The sequence below is a fragment of the Carettochelys insculpta genome, chromosome 5 (genome assembly GCF_033958435.1).
Source record: "Carettochelys insculpta isolate YL-2023 chromosome 5, ASM3395843v1, whole genome shotgun sequence".
NCBI lineage: Eukaryota > Metazoa > Chordata > Testudines > Carettochelyidae > Carettochelys > Carettochelys insculpta.
Window position 1 is genome coordinate 108,690,903 of NC_134141.1, and position 22,181 is coordinate 108,713,083.

General features: G+C 41.1%; 1 protein-coding gene across 5 annotated transcripts in view; it reads right to left on the minus strand.

Moving 5' to 3' along the window:
* The window catches only part of MALT1 (MALT1 paracaspase), a 75,303-nt gene that overhangs the window by 14,036 nt on the left and 39,086 nt on the right, over positions 1-22,181 (minus strand). For all 5 annotated transcript variants that reach the window (XM_074995729.1, XM_074995727.1, XM_074995728.1 and 2 more), the window contains 4 exons: positions 10,031-10,208; positions 7,274-7,348; positions 5,441-5,568; positions 706-855 (listed from right to left, as the gene is read on the minus strand). In XM_074995729.1, coding sequence (XP_074851830.1) covers positions 706-855; positions 5,441-5,568; positions 7,274-7,348; positions 10,031-10,208 — 531 coding nt within the window. The remainder of the gene's footprint in view (positions 1-705; positions 856-5,440; positions 5,569-7,273; positions 7,349-10,030; positions 10,209-22,181) is intronic.

Sequence of the window (22,181 nt, forward strand, 5' to 3'; positions counted from 1 at the left end):
ACCTGGTCTATGTCTTTGGTGGTCTGCAAGGCTTTCATGGATATTTTCTTATGTATGGAGAAAGACAAAATAAAAAGGAAAAAATTCAGAGAACTGTATCTGCAAGGACTATGAAGAAGCCTGAAATTCATGGTTCTGGTAGCAGAGCCAGCGCATTTCTCTATTCTTTAAACTGATTTAAAAATAGGGGCACAAGGATGAAATCATTAAACCACAGAAATATAAAGCAAGTTGGAGGTAGGTGCTCAAATCAGGCATCATATAACCTGTAAGTCTACAAAAGTGGAAAGGGTTTAGTAGTTCGATAAGTTTCCATTTCTTATCTTCTGCTCAGATACAATTATATACAATTCAGTTCCACATTTAAACCTATCAGGAAAAAATATATATATTTTTTTTAAATCAGGGATAATGTCCGCTCTGCTGAAGTAACTTCACACAAAGTGAATCTGGCACCCCTTATTTTACACAATTTCATCCAGATATAAACCCAAACATAAATCTGCAAGAGCTGAACAGTTCTCTGAACTTTGTGCTGTGGGTATACTTCTACTCAGCATACTAAAGCCAGTGAAAAAAAGCATTATTAAGGACTAAAAATATGCCAAATATATTTTCAGTTGAATTATTTATGCAGATCAAATGAGATAAACAATAAAATTAAGAGCCACAATGGGTGATCTTTTAGAAGAGACATTTACTTACCATGAGCTTTGGCCCACTGTAAGTTCCGAGCCAGGGATTCTGCAGACGATCCTGTTTGCTGAATAGGATCAGATAATGCTCTCTTCTCAGATAAACTGCTGCGAATCTCCAAAGCCTGCTTGCCTTTGGTAAGGTGACATTTACCCATATCTAAGATAAGATTAAAAGAGTTTTGTAGGAATCAAAGTTGATGAAAATATAGTTTAACCATCCGTATCATTGTCCTTTTGGTTGTACCAGTATTTCTATAACGAACTTCCTTTCTGGGAAATTCAGTGATTGAGTATTCAGATTCAATCAGAAGTGAAAGATATTATGCCAGATGTCTCAGGAAAACATTTTTTTTCCATGTCTATTTTCCAACATGCCTCCACATTTAAAAGACAATTTTCAGCAAAGTATGGAAGACTGTGACTAACATTAAGCTTATTCAGTCACGTTCTTCTGTATTGTAGTGAATGGAGCCTTATAAATTTATATGAAACAACAGTAAGCTTGCTTTTTCTTCTCCACAAGTTTTGTCTGCGTATAAAGTTAACATCAATAGTTAAAAGAGTGATTTGAATTAAAATTAAGCTTTATATATTGTAAATTTATATATGTGGACTATTGAAGTTTGGGATTAAACATTATATACATTATCCAACAGCAGTCAATGTATTTTCCTTTGGAATATAACCATGCATATAACCATGAACACACCTAGTCCACGGGTCAGCAACCTTTCCGAGGCAGAGTGCCGATATGTGACCTTTTGATCTCTATATAGCATGCCCGCGCCAGTGATATACTTTAAAGTCACTAATAGTCTTACTTACAACAGCTTAATTAATAAATCAACATGCAGTGCTTTACCCTTTAGGTAGTGGTTGGCAGCATTAGCTTTTTATTAATCAAAAGGTGGTATGGCTTTCAGCAAGCTTCTGGCTGCATGGGGGAGGAGGCAAGGGGCTTAGCTCCTGCCTCGTATGTCAATGAAAACTGGCTCACGTACCAATCTTGGCACCCATGTCAGGGGTTGCTGACCCCTAACCTAGTCCAATAGACTGTCTCTGATAATAATCAATGGCTCTATCACAGTACCTGTTCCAATGTTTCAGTAATTAGACCCATACATAATGTGAACTGAAACATCAAACAGAAAATATACGCCTCATTCTCTTTCAATTACATATGTGTGTGAATCCATGCATTTCAGTAGTTACTTTAAAATTAGTCAGCATGAGAGGAGAAACACATTCTGTATCTTCATGCGGTGCACTGTGTCCTCCTTTGAAACCATGTAAGTGTTAAAACAGTCAGTAGCAGTAACAAAATTTCCGATGACAAAGAAGCCGCTCTATGATAGTGCCTAATCAGTTTTGAAGTGTTGTACATTAAGACAAGCCCTGCGCCCCAGCACACATGCAATCAGCTTGAATCCTGAAGTCTGTAATCATGATTTTAAGATTTAATAGCTAAAACTCTTGTCTATAATAGTGATCAAGATTTTCTTACAATAATAGTCCTGTGCAGGTACAAAGCTTATCAAGAAAAATAGTAATAAAAATATTAAACAGTGACCTGCTGTAATGCAGTAGCTGACCCTCTCCTGCAAGGAAGGGATTAACGCAGTCCGGAGGAGCCTGTGCGGCAGCCCCAGCCAATTAGGGGTGGGTTTACAAGCAGCTGGAGGGCAGCTTGCTGAAGCAGCCCTGCACAAAAGGAACTGATTCAGCATAGTTGGGTCAGTTGGATCCTAACCAGAGGAAGTGCAGGGCCATCTCCCAGTAGGAGCCAGCACCTTAGTTGGAGTGCTGCTGGACAGGCTAAAGGGAGCTAGGGAGAGGCTCTGGTGTGATACATGCCAGACTGCTAGCCCCAACAGAGAAGCCCAGAAGGTTTAAGGAGTCACAGCAGATGTGCTCAGGGAGTAAGGCAATAAAAGGGAGAGATGAGGAGGGTGGGACAAGGTTTCCACCAGAGGTTCCCCAGGCCACGGCTTAGTTACTCCCAGGGCCCCTTTTCCTGTGACTCCTTGCACCATCTGGGCCTTCTATCGGCCGGAGTCCTTTCTCTCCCACCTTGCACCACACCTAGCCACACCAACTGTGGCCAGTATGGGCTATGGCTTGCCCCTGAGGTGGGGGGATAGATAGAGGCTACAGCTGGCCACACTGGTGGGTGTCCTTAACAAAGAATGCCGAGTCCCCCAGAAGGGGGCAAGAAACTAGGGTGGACACTACTGGAGGACAGTGTCCCAAAGAGGACCCTGAGATTCCAGGAGTGACATGGATCCCAAGCAGAGTACAAGGTACCGCAGGGAGAGGGGGCAGGTGACATACTGACCAGAGGGAGGCACTGTGCTGGAGAACTAGCTAATTCCTTCACCAACCAGCAGGAGGTCCCATGGCTGTAAGTGCACCCCATGATACCTCCCATTCCATGTTTTCACATCCAGTTAAATAGAAGAAAAAGCCCAGTGGAAAAAAACATGAAAGACAGGCAAAGGAAGTAGCACTTGAGAAGTAAATAGCATTTACAGATCCACACTCTAGTGGCATGGGTAAATCAGACCTCAGCCGGTGGTGGCAAATTTGCTAGTCATGCAGCACATGTGCACATCATGTGCTTATGCTAAAGCCAGTCACATAGTCACCACCATTTCCTTTTTCTCCCTGTAGCCGTGGGATGTTAAAACTGGATTGTTTTAACTCAGACAACATTTTCTACTGTCTCTTGTCAATAGCAAACCAATTTGGCTGCATATTTGATGAATCCTGCTCAGATATGGACACAAACAAATTCTATGTTCACTTACAACCCTGCAGCTTCACAGAGATGTCTAACTGATAGCAGAATGGGGCTCACTATCCAGATATTAAGTTTCAAGCTGCTGGGAGATCTGGAAAATACTTTTATTGACAAGCCAGTGGATTTATGTACACATACACACAAAAAAATCTGTCCATGTAATCCAACATTTAAATGTATTTGTCTATCCTCCTATACTTTGAGAGAATGCTCACTCAGAACTAAGACATTCTCTTCAGCACTTGTCACTCAGGCAAGATTCCAAACAACCAGACTGCACTGTAGTTAAATTAGTTCCTAATGGTATTACGGTAATATCAGCAAATGTGGTATTAATAACTGTATGTGGCACACAGGATTCAAGCCGAATTATTCTGTCTCTAGACACGTTAAAGTTAATTGGGCCAGAGACAACACGACACAGGAGAGAGTGTTTTCAGTGACATCTGTAAACTCTCAGAGTTGCATACTCACAAAAATTCAGAATGAGCAGTATGAAAAGACAAGAAGCAATGGGCCTAAATTGCAGCCAGGGAGGTTTAGGTCAACTATTAGGAAAATCTTCCTGTCAGGAATAAATTGCCTAAGGAGGTTGTGGAATTGCCATCACTGGAGATTTTTAAGAGCAGGTTAGATAAGCAGCTATCAGGGATGGTCTAGATGGTGTTTGGTCTTTCTACGAGGGCAGGGGACTGCACTTGACAACCTCTCAAGTTTCCTCCCAGTTCTATGATTCATATTATAGTTGCTCATCACTAGCAGAGTTATTCTGGAAGGGGTGCTTCTGAAATGCTTCCAAGATAAATGACAATTCTATCGTATTCTAAGGCTCTGTCTACACTACATCTCTCTTTTGAAAGAGGAATGCAAACCAGGGAAATCGAAAATACAAATGCTGCACTGATTTACAAATCATGCCTCATTTGCATAATCTCTTCCGATCTCATTTTTGGAAGAGATTACTTGAAAAACAAAAAGCAGCATAGACAGGCTTCGTTAAAAAAAATTCAAAAGAACCCTTCTTCCTGAAACAAAATAGGAAGAAGAGTTCTTTTGGAAATCATGTTGCCCCCCTGCCCCCGACAGAACCCTGTCATCACTGCTTTTTGCTTTTTGAAAAAATCTCTTCTGAAAACACAATCGGAAGAGATTATGCAAATGAGGCACAAGATTTGTAAATGAGCACTTCATTTACATTTTCAATTTCTCTCATTTGCATTCCTCTTTCAAAAGAGGGATGTAGTGTAGATGCAGCCTAAGTGAAAACATATGAACTTTTTTGCATATTAAATTCTAGCCACATTCAGAAATATTGGACAGTCAATGTATTTTTACCTTCACACACTTGAAGATTTTCCTATAGGGAAAGCTTTGAACATGCATCAATAGCAAGCTTTGGAAGCAACAATTAAAATATAAATGCCATCATGCAACAAAGTACATTTGAATGCATACCACCCTGCATGCCAAAGGCAATCAAATCAGTTTACAGACAGGGATTTTATTACACAGGAGAACTGCATTTTCATGACGTGTTTACACAGTGCAGAAATAAGCTTTTAGGAAAGAGAACACCACTTAGGATATGGTTACACTAGTGAGCTTTGTAGACAAAACTAAGATTTTTGTCAACAAAACTTATGGAGCATCTACACACAAAATGCGTTTTGTCAACAAAGCTGTGTAGATGCTTGGGGAGCGATATCTTTTGTTGACAGAGTGGATCAAAAGATCAATCTGCTTTTCCATGTAGACGGGATCTCTTGACAGAAGTTTTGTCGGAACTTATCTTCCAACAGTAACTTCTGTAGACAGATGCTTCAAGTGTAGACATAGCCACAGCGTAGAAGAGAAATTTTAGATTGGGGCTGGGGGGAAGTTGTTGTGGTTTTTTTTTGGTAAACTGGAAGCGAAGGAAGTTTAAAATGTAGGTTGCTTTCACCTTCTGCAACTTCATCAAGAAGCACAGTAATCTTCTTTTCCTCTAACAGGCGTTCCTTCAAAAACTTCATGAAAATCCCATTGGCTAACCCAGAGTGCTGAATTTCAAATGCTTCTGCTCCTTGGCATCTTTAAAATATAATAAAAAAATAGGAGCAAAAAAGAGACCTAAATTAAAATGTGAAGAATGCTGCATAAAATAAAGAACTGCTGTATGAAGAGTAGACTGGATTGTTAACTTAATCTGTTTGTTTTTCAGAGAAAGGTAGTACACTTTTACAAACTGTTCATTTGTGAAGAGTTTATATTTACTAAAAGATCACAGGAATGAGGCATGATCAACATAAAATCCTACTGTTCCTCAAACTAATTATTTTGGAGGACAGTCTCAAAGCAGTCTCTGCAAAATGTGCCAATACCATTTCCTTTAATACCTCCCTCCCTGCATAACACTTTGACAAAACTCTAGGCCACTTACCAGCTGAATACTTTTAAAATTTGCCATATTTAATCCACAATGTAATCATCTCAAAATACTGGAATTACAGAATTAATTTGGTTCTTAGAAAACCATACGGAGAACAATTTGTGAATATTATAAATGCTGTACCTCAGATAATTAAGCTTATTTATTTTTATTGTAAAACAAATATATAAAAATTTAAATTTGTTCTGGCACTCGGTAAAAGTTAAACTGAGTTAAACTGCATAGTTTGCAATTTCGTCCCCTCAGAAATTGGAGTTAAAGGCTTTGTGTTATGATGGCAAGGATTATGGGTAAAACCATAGATTCCTTTGCATTTCAGTTGCTCAACAGTGCTGAATTCATGTGAGATACAGATTGAGTAACACACTATCTGTAACTGGACCAACTTCTATTCATTATAGAAACAAGATTTTCAGCTCCACAGAGCTCTTATGAGCTGAACAGAAGTTGAACCCCCCTCCCCACACCTCCCCCCCCAAAAAAAATAAAAATAAAAAAGATACTCATGTTCTAGGACCATTATGGCTACAGAAAGACAGGAAACACATATCATAGTTCAGGGCAACTACATCTGTATTCCCCCTCTATAGCCCAGAAACTGCCCTCACTCTCAGCTTCAGGCTCCCCGGGCCATCACATCTCTTGGATGGAGACATGCATCTCACTTCCTCCCGAACAGGCCATTTCCAGGTTGCACAGCTCTCTGAATATACTGTGAACTTCCTAGCAAAGTCAAATGGCCTAAACATACCTGCTTTGCCTCTCTCCTCAGAAATGGCGAACAGTGCAATTACAAGTTATGAGTGATCACAACAGCACTTCCTATGCAAGCCTATTTTATTCTTAGGTATAATCATTAGGGAAAACATTCAGCACAGCAGAAACTCACAGGCATGCTAATAAGCTTACTGGTTATCACTCAGCATGGGCTCTCAAAGATGAGTTTCTGAAGCCCCTCACAGCTTCACCTGACTTACCTGCATTGAGCAGGTTAGGGAGATGAGCTGTCGTGTCTACATGCATCAACCTAGCATTGCCTAACCAGGTATTAGGTAAGATTAACAACAATCACTTGGAGTGTGGCTTTTCCATACACCTGAACAACCCATTTGGGTTGATGTAACTTTTAGTGTAGAGCTGGTCATAGCCAGTACATTTCTAAAACATCAAGACAGTATTAAGGGCAATTTTAATCATTCATATAAATAGCCTGGTGATAGTACAGAACATGTGCTAGAGATAAGTGCTCTTACACTACAAAAATGGCTGTTTTTTAAAAAAAAGGTCAACTAAATGACCACAATGGTCCCTTCTGGCTTTGAAATCTGGTGGGAGAAGCTTTCTTACGTTGCATATCCAAAAACAATGTTTGCTGTAACCTTCAGGGCATCCAAGATTAGAATGGTATCATCATACTCATTTCTATAATAAAGGGAAACAAAAGTTTAGAATGTGAATCTGACAATATAATCATGCAAGTGTTACAGTATACATCATAGAAAGCTGATGACTTTCCTAAATCAGGGATGAATCCACCAATGGAAAAAAACAGATAATTGAGATTTTCATGAAAACAATACTTAGACAAAGCCAAATACCATACATTGCCTCATATTAACTGCTCTTGACTACAGTGCTAGCAAGTAAGTCTATGAAACCACTGAAAACAGCCAGTTATTTTCGGTCAATGGAAACCTGATGTGTTTTCCTTTCAAAATGCAATACCAGCAAGTCTGAGATGTGAAAATCTGCCATGGATTTTAGAGACATATATTTGTCTCAGACAGTAGAATGTGATGTTTAATTGGCTTATTAATCTTCCATTACTAATGAAGTTCACAGGCTCTGGAAACGCCATAGCAGTCAGGAGGAATACTCTATCTGGTAATAAGTCAACAGGACCAGATGGTAGTCACTCAAAAATTTTAAAGGCACTCAAATGTGAAATTGCAAAACTGCAAAGTGTGTTATGTAACCAGATGACTGGAGGATAGTTAATATAACACCAATATTTGAAAATGGCTCCAGAAATTACAAGCTAATAAATCTGATTTCTGTATCCAGCAAAATGGTTGAAACTACAATAAAGAACAGAATAATCAAACACACAGATAAATGCCTCAACAATCGATTAGAATTCTCTGATCACGTCAACAAATACATAGATGAGTGATTCGATGAATCCCTTGAGGTTTTTAAGTCCTGGCTGGACAAGGTCCTGGCTGGGATGACTTAGTGGGGGTTGATCCTGCTTGAAGCAGGGGGCTGGACTAGATGACCTGCTGAGGTCCCTTCCAGCCCTGTGATTCTGTAATGTAGGACACTTTGTGAAAGCCTCCGTTATGAATGGTAGCTTCAAAGGAAAGCCTAAACTTACCTGGAAAGCTAGGAAAGGGCTTAGTTAACCTGCCTCTGAGGGAGAGGGTTTGAGAGAAAGTGGCAAAGAGACAATAAGAGCTAGAGGGAAATTTCAAACCTGAAACTGAATCATAGCATCATCCTTCTTTTGCTAGCGAACAGAGGGGAAGAAATGAGCTCTTTCAAAACAGATCCCCTGGTCAGAAAGTGTGATTAGGAAAAAAGCTTAGTAGCTGCATGAAGTTTATTGTTTTCATTGTTTGGGGGTTGGTAAATTATATCTGAGTGGGTTATTTATGCAAGTGACAGAGGCAGATTGGCAGTTTTATGTCTAGGTATAGCAACAAGATGCCCTTTATGAATCTTTTGGTCATTAGATGGGCAAAGACTGTGGTGTTGTCCACCCTGTGGTGAGGTACTGTGACAGCAGCTAGATGGACTCGAGTTGGTAGAAAGGCCCAATGATTTCAGTTCCAGTAGGTAGTCTAAAATAAGCAGCAGAAGGAAAGAAGCCAGAAATCTTAAAAATCATTTGTGAGCTGGGTGCATAGTGACATGGAAATATGCATCCTGCAGGTCAAGGACTAAAAACCAGTCACTCTGCTCCACAGCTGGGATTACAGTTGAAAGGGTAGCCATTCTGAATTTGTTTTGACATGAGTGTTCAGGCACCAAAGGTACAGCATGGGTCGCCGTTCCCTGCTTTTCTTTTCTCTCAAGTAGTACTGGGAATAGAAACTCTTCCCCATGTGTTGGGTGGGTACTCACTCTACAGCCCCGCGATGTATGAGGCACTATACCTTGGATATGGAATGTGAAAAGGGTTCCTGAAGAAGGATGGGAGGTGGATGGCTGAGAGCTGGGGGAGAGAGTAATGGATACAAACAGGTAATGTATCTAGAGTGGATAATTGCTGAGACCCATCAATCCATGGTAATGGCTCCCCAGTTGGCAAAAAGAGTCAAAGGGTATTCAAAGAATCAGATGGTTACAGCTGATGATAGAGCATGATGTCACTGGACTCAGGATCCCTGATATTGCTGACGAGTGTCATATTGTTGGTGTTGATATTGTGTGTAACAGAGATATCATGGTCATTGGCAAGGTTGATACCTGTACTGCCTCTTCTTTATGATCTGTGTTTGAATGCCCAGTGTTCGGAGTATGGCATAGAAGTCCTTCATGGAGTGGAGGGATTTACTGGTGTTTCCTGCAAAAGTTTGTCTCCCTGAAAGAAAAGATCTGCTGCACTGTTCTGGATCTGAAGGAGGATGAAGAAAACCCTGAAACATGGCGTATGATGATGACAGTGGACATGGATCTGGCAGCCATGTCTGCAACATCAAGGATCATCTGGAAGGCTAAACAGGAGACTAACCGTCCTTCCAAGCTCTCCAACCTCCATCCACCTATTTACAGCACGTTCCACATGTAATTCTAGCACCACTCTGATTCCCTGGAAGCAGATGATTATTTGGTTTTGGATTTATTGGTTTTTGTTTGTTTTTTTGTTTGTTCTGTCAGCCGTATTTTGCTTGTTTTTTTAAGTAGCTGCCCCCATTCTCAACTGGTAATTTACTGTTGCTGTAGGAAACCTAATGAAAAAGAAGAGTTTCGCACTTTGTGTCTGAAAGCAATGAATGAGTTCTGAGGCCGTTCTATCCTTCCTCCCCCTCCCATTAAAAGGAAAATGGATTAATTCACAATTGCAATTTACAGTAAGCATTTCAAGACTAGAAATCCTACCTTTTTCTGCACATATCTAGTAAAAATACATTGAGCCCAGTCTCTTTCTCTTGCATCAGTTTAAGTATATTCTGCACACAAAGACAGTTTGCAGACCGATAGGGATTTGGGGCATCAACAGGCACCATAAAACTGTTCCCATAGTTTTCATAGCCATGGCCAGCATAATATAATAAACCTGAAAGGAAAAAGCTGAAATGATTATATGGTATTGGAAAGCCATCACTGACTGCATGGGGGACAGAATTTTATTCATTATACCTACAGTATGTATGTGTTTGGGAAAAATTAGCATTTTTGTGAACCAGATACAGGTTTAAATTAATAATAATGTCTGGGCAGGAAGATGAAATTAAAGTACACAATTATTCACCCTACAATATGAAAAGTCTGGAAAGCAAAACTGTTAGAAAACAAGACAGTAGGTACATATGAAATAACATTTTAGATATACAAAGTACTAGAGAAATATGGTCTAGATGAAACTACAATAAGGTAGATGCACATCTTTTAAAAATACTCAAATATAGTAGAACTTCAGAGTTACAAACATCTAGAGAGTAGAGATTATTAATTCTGAAATGTTCATAACTCTGAACAAAAGGTAATGGTTGTTCTTTCAAAAATTTACAGTAGAACATTGGCTTAACACAGCTTTGAAACTTCACTGCAAAAGAAAATGCTGCTTTATTAATTTAAAGGAAGCAAGCACAGAAAGTTTCCTTACATAGCCAAGTCTTCAAGAAACATTCCCTTTTTTAGTAGTTTATATTTAACACAGTACTGTACAGTATTTACAGTATAAAGGATAGTTAAAATCTGGAATAGGCTTCCAAAGGAATCTGTGGAATGACCTTTACTGGTGGTTTTTGAAAACAGGTTAGATAAAAACCTGTCAGGGATGGTCTAGACCAGTGTTTTTCAACCAGGGGAACATGTACGCTTGGGGTTACATGCAGGTCTTCTGTGGGTACATCAACTCATTTAGATATTCACCTAGTTTTACAAACAGGCTACATAAAAAGCACTAGTAAAGTCAATACAATCTAAAAGTTCATTCAGAGAATGACTTGTTTCTACTGCTTCATATGCCTTATGCTGAAATGTAAGTACAGTATTTCTATTCCAGTTCATTTTTTGATAAGATGGTAGAAAATCAGTAAGTTTTCAGTAGTAGTCTTCTGTGATATTTTTAGATGTTATTGTGACTATGTTTTTACGTGAAGTGTACCTTGGTGGTGTGCAAAACAAATCTGACTCCTGAAAAGGATACAGTAATCTGGAAAGGGTTGAATGGCACTTGTTTCAAGTTCTCAAATTACCTTAGGACCATGTTTCACAACCAGTGACACACATACCCTAGGTGTATGGGAGAGAAATCTGGGGGGAGGTACTTATATATACTTTTAAAGGGGTACTTTATAAAAAGAAAAAAAAGAGAGAGAGACACACTGGTTTAGATTTACTTGGTCCTGCCTCAAGGGCTAGACTTGATGACATTGAAATGTTCCTTCCAGTCCTTCATTTCTATGCACTGTCATTCTCCTGACTAGTATAAACAAGATGACCTTAAAGTCCGAAAATAAATATTATTAAAATCCATTTAGCAACTAGAATGTTCGCCTGTTAGGAAAGTATAATGCAAAACCTATGCAAAGGACTAAATTGTGCCTAAGTGAACAGGCAGATGTATTCATAAGTCTAATGAGCGCCTGCATTGGCATATCTACATAAGTCTAAGTTCAGATTTTGTATTACACTGAAAAGGAAAATACTGAATTACATAGCTAAAAGTTACAAACATATTTAGTATTAAAGGAATACTGTCAACTTCAAGTCTGTAGACTTTCCACCAACATGAGTAACCAAAATTACTATAAATAAATGATTATTTCTATTTTTCCCACTTGCTTACTCTTTGCATTTGGCAGTACTTTGTGTATTGTGAGTTTCACAGTTTCCATCATATAGTCAGCTTCTCCATTTGTATTTGTGAAGTTTGAATTTGAGGAGTAAGAGGACTTTGAAGTTGCCCTGGCACTTCGAAGTACCGGAGGGTGAGCCACACCTAGATGCATGCTGGTACTTCGAAGTTTTAAACTTCAAATTTGCCATGGGAGGGTGGGGGTAGGAATTGGCTTAATGAAGTGCTGCCTACGAATGAAAACACTTTATTAGTAAACTCCCACCACCCTAATTACCATCCTTCCTTCGAAGGAAGCTGGTAGCGTAGACAAGCACTAAGAGCATGTCAGAGGTAACTGAGGATGGAAACAAAACAGTATTTCATCCTGCAAAGATAGCCTCTAAGGCATGATTTCCCATACTGGGGGGCATGTGCTCCTTGGAGGGCATGAAGAAATTCCAGGGGAGAGTGAGGTAACCCAGCCCCCCCATTACTCCCTCACCCCAAGAAATAACCGGCCTTTGCCCCTGGCTCTCAGCCCCTGACATTTTACATGGGTGACCCGACATAGGCACTATAAAAAAGCAGGCAGCCAGCAAAGACCTACGTGGAGCTTGCTGTCTGCTGCAAAGGTGAGTGAGTGTGGGCTGAAGGGGAGGGGGAGGAGGAATAGGATGGGGTTAGATGGGGACTGAGGGTGCCTGGCTCAGGTGAGGGGGATGGTGGTGCTTGGCTTTGGGAGAGAGGAGGGTCTCGGGAGAGAGGAGGGTCTCAGGCGAGTGGCTCATGAGGCTCAGGTAGCTGTCCCTGGCAGCGCGGTGACTCAGGCAGCTGGCCCCAGAAGCATGGGGCTCGGGTGTTTTGCCCCAGCAGTAAGGGGCTGGCGGGTGGCTGGCCCTGGCAGCATGAGGCTCAGGTGGGCGGCTTGGGTGGGCAGCTGGCCCCAGCAGCATGGGGCTCAGACAGGTGACTCGGGCAGCTGTCCCTGGCAATGTGGGTCTCCGGTGGGCAGGCAGCTAGCCCTGGCAGCTGGCGGGTGGCTGGCCCCAGCAGCGCAGGGCTCAATCAGGTGTCTCTGGCAGTACAACACTCAGGTGGGTGGGCAGCTGGCATGGGCAGCTCTGGCGGCTGGCCAGCTGGGGCTACATCAGGCATACATAAGGTGCCAAGAAAAACTATTTGTGCTTCTTTTTAATTTTAAATAACATTTTTATATCAAGTTTTTGTATTTATTTTAAATTACAAATTGAATTTTTTGTTAAAAGATAGGTTGGATGATGGTAAAGAAGAGATGGGGAGGCGTGAGGGTTTCTCAAAAATCAAAAGAGGGGCGTGATGCCGAAAAGTCTGGGAACGACTGCTCTAAGGTGTTCACATATTTCCCTTCAGTACTGAAAATACAGGATGTATCTCTCTGGTCCAGGATGGTCGAGACCGGTCAGATCCTAAACAAGACCATTTTTCAAACCAGGGGAGGTCCAGGGCTTCTGTTGCCATGCAGCCCTGTGCTCTCAGAGCTTGAGGCTCTAGCCTTGCGCTCCCCTGGGATTCCAGTCCTAACTCACACACTCTGGGGCTGCCATGATCCTTGCTTTGCAATGCTGCAGGGCTGCCATAGGGATCTGGCGTGGGTCCTGCAGACACTGGCTCTAATCCTAGCCCACGCAGACGCGGGATCTGCCTAGGCTGTGGGACAATGGTCAACAGATGCCTGTCCCAGCACCAGCACTGGGACTCTCTCCTAGAACTTCTGACCACAGATGTTGCTGGATGAGAGTGTCCCAGATTTGACAGGGATAATCCGTAGTACATATGTCACACAGACTATCTCCAGAGCCTATCAACTTCTTAATCCTATAACAATTCAGGATGCATTCAAATTTTACTTATCCCCTGCCCCCGCCTTCATTAGCCTACTGAATTCACTAGGACTAAAGTACATATTTAGGTGCTTTCTTGAATAGGTCTTTCCTGAATCATGGCCTTACATCATTTACCTACCTGAATCAATATTTCTTTGTCTAGCCCATTACAAGCACCCTCTTACATTCAACTCATTCCTACCCAAGATCAAATGGAAAACAAACATTTTCTTTATAGAACAACTTGTGGAGGTAGCAATTGTTCAACATAAAACACAATCTTTGTCACATACTCATCTAAGTTCAATTCAACATAATCTTTAACAGATTCTTCTGGACAACAGTTAGATTATAGGTGTGCATGTGAGCACTTGCCTGCTTCACATTCTCTAACTAAAAAACTACCACCTCCCCCCACCAAAGCCACTGGCAAGTCAAAGCCTGCCATGGAAGGTGGGAAGAGGAGGTCTCAGCTTTCATTAGCTTAAAGAGTAATAGACCACATCAGTCTTAAGCAATATAAAACCACAACAGCCATTCAGCCTTTACTCTTCCACTTGAACTAGTGGCGGGCAATAATTTTTGATGGGGTGGCGGGGGGGGCTTTCCAAGAATTTGGAAAGTGGATAAAGGCCACATTCTTCCATGACACTCAGAGGGGATGTGGGGTCTAGGATGGAGGATGGGTGCAGAAGGGAGGTGTGGGATCTGGGAAAAAGTTTGGGTGGAGTGGGGTTGTGACCTGGGACAGGAGACTGGGTGCAGGAGGGGATTTTGACCTGAACGAGAGATGTCAGAGTGGGTGCAGGGTCTGGAAAGGGGCTGCAACCTTGGGCAAGAGGGGGTGCAGGGATTTAGGTTGTGACTGGGGGTAGGAGATTGGGGTGTGGAGCCTGGAAGGGGGTTATGACTGGGGAGCAGAGTCAGAGTGAGTATGGGTGCAGGAGTGGGGGTGCAGAGGGTTTGGGTTACATCACGTAGGGGTATAGGAGGGGGCACAGAGTTGGGGGAAGTGAGAGACTGGCATGGCACTTACCTGGGAGGCTACCAGCCAGCCACTCAGCCAGGCTTCCTGCCTTTCCCACCTCAGCTGGGTGTCAGGGGCCATGTGCTTCTCTGAATGCTGCAAGCCTGAGGGTAGTGGGATGGAGTACTTTGCTGGCAAACAGGAGGCTGGCCAACAGGAGCTGCAAGATTGTGCTGGGGCACAGCAGTGCACAAGGCCTCTCTCCCCCATCTCCTCCAGTGTGCAGCATTCAGAGATGCACACGTGCTCCCACAATCAGCTTCTCTGAGTGGTACGCAGGGGCAGGACAAGCAGGCAGCCTGGCTGAGGCTTTCGCTTGGCCATAGGCCGACCCCAGCTCATGGGCCATATTTTGCTTGCCCCTGATGTGAACTAACACAGCAGTGCAGATATCTGCTGCAACACATTAAAAATATCTTTTAACTACATAAGTTAAACTATGTAAATGAACATACTACAGCAACCAATTCAGCTGTGGCTGTACATGTGTACATAGCAAAACTGTCGTATAAGTGCACTTTTAAGTAAAATTAGTCAGCCAGCCATTAAGGCTGTACAAATTGTAAACAACATAGGCTTGTATTCTAACTCTGACACAGAACAAGACAGACCTTTATATGCAGATTAATCTTGTCAAGAAATGGAATGGTCAAAACTAAATGAGAGGTTACAGAATCAAGCAGTTTCTGCACTAAAATAGGATGTAAACTCAGGCCCTGTTTTGGTTACTGGACAAAGTTACTTTTTACAACTGATGAGAGTACATGAAAGTTGACATAATTTTACAATAACCATAAAAAAGGTCAAATTGTTTATGATGCTGAATGTTATAAACTGGTGCAAGAGAACGAGTCAGAGAAACTGGATTAGTCCAAATTAAAAAGGCCACTTTGACATAATCCAAGGACTGTTAAAATTATGTTTAAAAATCAATGATATGGAGCCAGATATGTTAATGATAAAACAGAAAGCTGAATATTAGGCTTAATTGGTGGACAAAACAGTGAGGCTAACATGTGCCTCCCACTTCTACTCCTTTTTAAAAAAATTTTTTGGAAGGTGGACAAGGTTGAGAAGGAATCTTCTTCCACCAGCTCATTCCCCCTTCTCCCAGAACACCATCTCAGCTTGACTCATCTAAAGGACTTTCCACGTAAGAGTAAAGCTGGCTGACCTTGGATTTGTTTATTTTCACCTGTGAAGACTGGATATCATTACTATATCATGGCACACAGTCTTCACAAGTGAAAACAAAGTTCCTTAGGTAAGAGCAAGGCTAGACAGCTACTCTCTCAAGAAGAACATCTTTTATATATGCTGCGATCAGCTGCAGAGATGAGCTGGGGGGGAAAGATTTCTCTCCCTCCTCTCCGAAGTCTTTTTTAAAAACACTCATCACAGGATAAAGATAGGTGGCATATTTTCTCCTCCTTAGGTTATCCACTTCTCCCTCATCAGAGCACAGAAATAGCCACTCTGGGTCAGAGCATGAATTCATCTACTTTCTTTGACAGTGCCCAGCACCAGATACACAGGAAGGTGTAAGAATTCTGCAGAAGGCAGATGTGGGATAATCTGTCTCCCTCACAATTCTCATCCTTAATCCACCACTAAGGTTGGCTTAAACTCTGAAGGATGAGGTTTAGTATCCCTTCCAAAACTTGTTGCTAATTATGACAACCCTGGATATTTTTGATAATAAATATCCATCCTTTGTATTATTGCACAGTGCCACCAGGAGTTTGAGTTTCAAGAACTGACAACACTCCCATTCTCATTGTGTCTTTATTAAGAATGCTGGATTCCGAAAAACAAAAGCATTACAATCTTGGACAATCAAATAAGATGGAGAAAAACTGTCACTCTGCTATACATTAGTAGCTAGAGACACAGAAGCTAAACTCGGGGATTTTATGGAGCCCCCCCCCAACCTCTTTTTGGGTGAATATATAGAAACAGTAAATATAGGATATTTGTTACAGCAGCATGGCTTTAACTCCTTATTATGAGCTATAAGCTACCGTCTATGAACTGCAGATGTTCCCAAAATTTCCATAGAGCAAAGCAGGACCTCTGAGCCAATATGAGCCTCACATTGTCCAAAACATACAACGTATCACATTCTTCTCATTTCTGTGTCAGTAATCTGGAAATATATTTTACTGCAGAAGTTTCCAGCGTTTTGCCATCATGACTCCATATTGATGAAATACATCCTCCCAGGACCCCAGACAGCGGAGAGGATGCCATTTTAGAGCGACATAGTGTCCTCCACAGTGTGACCATGGTATACATGAGGTCTTGCCTTACGGAGGATGCCCCTTCACTCCTCAAAAGGGCACCCTTTGTGCACTGTGACCTCCAACGTATGATGGATGTGAGGTTATGCTATGTAAAGCTAAAAGGCTTCTACTGTGCACTACAAATTACACAACCCCATCTGCTGATGTCACAACTCCATGGAGGGTTGTGACCCACAATTTGGGAATCACTGGCTTACTGACTCTGGATTTGTTGGGAGGGTTTGCTGTAAAAAACACTCAAAAGTTAGCAAATGCCTATGCAACCTTAATCTATCCCCTTTCATGTAAGCATTATAGTAGCCTCTAATTAAATGATCATATCCTGTGTTTTCCACAAGAAATAAAGTAAAGTGGGTAAGGGATTTCTTTCATGCCACTGGGCAAGTAACTGGGTTAAGGATATGTGATGACCAGCCAGAACAAGTATTTAAGATGAAATGGTCACAAACAGTTATGCTAACATCAAGATCAGAAGTGAAGTTCTTCACAGAAATTAGGATTTTAAAATGATCCTCGAGAGTTTCTACTAAGAAAACAGCCTGACTTTGTCTTTAAAATGTACACTACTACATCTCCTACCTCATTTATATATGATGAGCACAATAATTCTGCACTGCATTTAAACAACAAATGTATTGAGGAACTAAGGTACCAAGACCACTATTCCTAATTTGTTTATCAGTTCTCCTTTAGGAAACAGTATCTGAAATGCCACATTCCTGGCAGCAAACAGTAATTGCACAATGTCATGATAAGTATCATGAATATCTGTAACAAGGTTTAAATGGGAGTAGCAGCTGTCTCTCTTATGTTTGGAGGTGTGCCCACTAAAATGCCATAAATCACTAATAATTTATAACCAGACAGCATATTTTATATTGCTTCTGAGATACTAATAGTCACTATCCAGAATGATCATTTAAAATGATAAATAGTTTATAAAGGTTTTGTGATAAACTTTACTGGGAGGCACCATGCTTGGCTTTCACAAGTATCAGCTAGATGGAAAAAACAAAGGTTAAACTGTTCAAACACACTTTGCAAGAGTTCTCAAACAGATCCAGTAAGAACTACATCAAAGTCTTTGGTCACTTAATTTTTAAAATCATGTCAACAGCTGATGTAAAGAGAGCCTTAAGCAGAATAAGAGTTCATAGCTCACACAACCATATAAAGAAACAACATAAGTATTTTACATGAGAGGAAAACAGAAGTCACCCCACCAGGAAGTCTCGTGAATTTTGCAGCCATAATAAATTTCCATGTGATTGCGAGTTTTTGTTCTGGTATAGAAATACTTTGAATGTCAGGTCAGCCAGCCTTATATCTTTCAAGCATCAGGAAACTACATGAGTGTGAAACCTTCACCAGGAAATATCTGCGTGTGGGCCTGGCACCTGTTTTAGTAAAATGCCAGATTAAGCAGTTTCTTGCCTGAGTTTAGTCAGGAGGAGAGAAAGGGGGGTGAGCATTCTAGAACCATTTGCACAGGACACATTAAGTTTAACATTCTAGCCCCTGTGCTAAATCCTTATTTTAAAAGTAATTTATACAAAATCAGCTTTTTAAAAATACATGTAGCTAGTCAGCAGTGAATCGCTCTTCACACTATGCATCAGATAATCCATGGTGGCCTCTTCCCTAAAAAAGGAAACAAACTTTGCTAAACTGATCTATTACAGTTTCAAGACAACAGAGTTACAGTAAATTGTGGTATATCTGGCAGCCCCGGGACTGTGAGGTTTCCAGATATTCAAACATTCTGGATGACAGAGAAGTATACCTAGTAATGCATAACACTAAAGAAAAATAAGATTAGATATTAAGAAACATGTATGCAGAGTACTTTATTTAACAAGAGTCATATTGTACACTGTAAACTTACACTGTATTTATTTGTATTTACTTTCACTATACTGCACTCATGGAAAATGTAACTAAAATTCACTTATGGTTAAAATGGCCATTATTTGAGAGTTCTAGGTGATAGAATGCCGCACATGAAAGAGTTTACTGTAGTAGCTCAATTTCTCTGTCAAACTGAGTCTTAGTAAACACAGATCTATTTTCCACATGAAATGCAGAGAGACATGGGGTTGCCAGCACCAGGGATAAAACCTGCAAGCATAGGGTCTAAAGCCCTGCACTCTACCGCACAAGCTAAAGGCCAGGGGCTCTCAGCTGATGCTGCAGAGCAGAGACTTCACTCACCCCAGATGAGGTCTTAGTGCCTCTGGGTACTACCTGCTTCCCTGGGCTGAGAAAGCACATGGCAAGCCTCTGAGACCTTCCAGCAGTTCTTCCTAGCCAATGCACCAGTTGTAACACTAATAGACCTGGGTTGCTGGCCCCAGGGATAGAACCTGTGAACATAGGGGCTAAAGCCCTGCACTCTACCACATGAGCTCAAGACCAGCTGGCTCTCAGCCAAGGCTGCAGACCAGATGAGGTCTCAGCACTTCTGTGTAATACAAATGCCACACTATCTTGAGAAAATTGCTAATACTTTTTGCCAGTATTGTTCAAACTTAATCTCTTGTCTATTATCTCAGTTTTGGACAACAACTCACTACTAAGGCAAGTTTTTATGACAATAAACTGTACCAGAAACTCGCATACAGTTAATTTGTTACTTAAATCACAAACCTGTCCATGGCAAAGTCAAAGTTTAAGCCCAATGTGACACAAGAAGTGCAATACTGTAATAGATTTAAACTTATTAAAGTATTCTGTTGAAAAGTACACTTGCCTTAGTGCATGAAAGCACACAGTTACCATTTTCTAACTTATTTCTCCCTGTCACTACTCACACATTGAGCCCCCTACACAATACGTGAAGATACAGGAAGGGGCCAATCCTGTGGTCATTACTCAGGAGATGGTCTGCTGGCAGTGTTCACTGATAACAGTTTGAGTTCTGCCTGAATTTGGAACTCAGCATCAGACCCACAGTGTGCGTGTGGGAGGGGGAAGGCAGGGCAGCAGAATGTGCAGTTGCTCCAGGACCCACAGCTCTGGCCGCCACTTCTTCAGCAGCAGCAACAGCCAGAACTCTAGGCCCCTTTGAAGTGTCAGTAGCGTACCTGTTTGTGGGGGGCCCAGTGCCAGTGTGCCAGCAGCACTAAGGACAACTGTCCTTGGCCCTGTCCTATAATGCCCTTGGCTCCACTCTTTCTGGGGGCACAAAGCTGGATCCCCCACACTCCAGAGCTCACGGCCCCCATTGCTTAGCATTTAACCCTATTTGATTACCCCTTGACCATTTGAAATTGCAGACAACAGCAACATCAGAAGTTCATGCCATATATTTCATTAAAGTTCCCAGCTTCTTCCTCTACATATAATCTTATAAAGGAAAAATGAGTGTCTTTTTGCTTCTTTACGATGTATACATAAGGCCTAAAATAGCAATGGTAGTTCTTTAAAAAAATCTTATCAGCTTGTTTTTCAACATTAAAATGTAGGTTTCTCTGCCCCCACCATTCCCGAGAACTACTGTAGAACCAGCATCTGATGAAGTGAGTCTGTGCTCACGAAAGCTCATGCTCAAAACTTTTCTGTTAGTCTATAAGTTGCCACAGGACCCTTCATTGCTGTTACTGTAGAACTAGGAGGCCAACATCAGAAGTACCAAGGAAGTGAAAACCACCACAACTGGGGAAGGAAGGGAAATTTTTATTACCGTCTGTTTAGTCTAAAAGCTTAACAAAAAAGTTGGGATGAAAGGCCTTTGTTAAAGGTTCAATACCCTACTTCCTTTATAAAAATGTGGATAATATTTATTTTCTGCTAGTCTTAATCTTGTTTATTTAGATCGCAAGTTCTTCAAAGCAATACAGAATCCATCTTAACAAGTAGGATTCAGGCTACTAGACCAATCGTTCTCAACCAGTGCGTACATCAACTCATCTAGATATTTGCCTAGTTTTACAGCAAGCAACTGTAAAGCATTATTAAAGTCGGTACAAACAGATTTCATACAACACCTTATTTGTAAAGCTCTGTGTTTTACATTCCCAGATTTAAATGCTTTATATTCTAATTCATTTGTTTCATAATTTTATGGTAGGCATTAGAAGGCAAGAAATTTATCAGTAATAGTGTGTTGCAACACGTTTGTATTTTAAGGTCTTATTTTGGAAGCAAGTAGTTTTTAAACCTGAGGTGACTCTGGTCTTGCCAGCTCCCTCCAGACTCCTGAAAGGCTACGCTTATCTGGAAAGGTAGAGAACCACTGCTCTGTAATATTCAGGCAATTATTCAGAAAATGTTTTCAGAAGTTCTAGAACACTAAGCATACTCGTAGCACTACACTGCAGTACAACCTGCTCTGATACAGCAGAACAAATGTGTTGCAATGGTAAAAAAATTGTGTGGGTCTGAAAATTATAGGTACTGGGGGTAGTACTTATCTTCAAAGGCATACTTTATTAAAAAAAAACAAAAAGGCCGAGCAACACTGTTCTAGACATTATTGTAATACAAATAAAATAGTGTCCCATAACGCAATGCTGAGAAATCTCCCCCTTCATTTTCCTGGTTTTCCAATGAGACCTTCAGCAAAAAAGGGAAGACAGCACCTGATAGTCCCAAAATAAAACACAGAGAAAGAAACTTGTATGTCTTAAAGATGCAAGATGATTTCCCTCTTTCATCCACATTTGCACATCCTCTTTAAGTTGCAGGAGAACAAAGTTAACAAAGTATAGGGCAACCTTTCTGAGGCAGAGTGCTGAAATTTGACCTTTTGACCTCTATGTATGGTTGTACTTTTTAAAGTCACTAAAAAGTCCTACTTATGACAGCTTCATTAACAAATAAATATACAGTGCTTTACAGTTTAGGTGGTGGTTGGTAGCATTAGCAGGTCTTTTGTTAATCCACAGGTGATATCACTTTGCTGCTTAGAGCAAGCTTGCAGCTGCATGGGGGAGAAGGGGCAGGGCTAAGCTCCCATCTTGCACTCTGATAAAAATCAACTCGTGCCACTCTCGGCACCTGTACCAGGGGTTGCTGACCTCTGATATAGGGAGTGCAAAGTTGCAGACAGGTG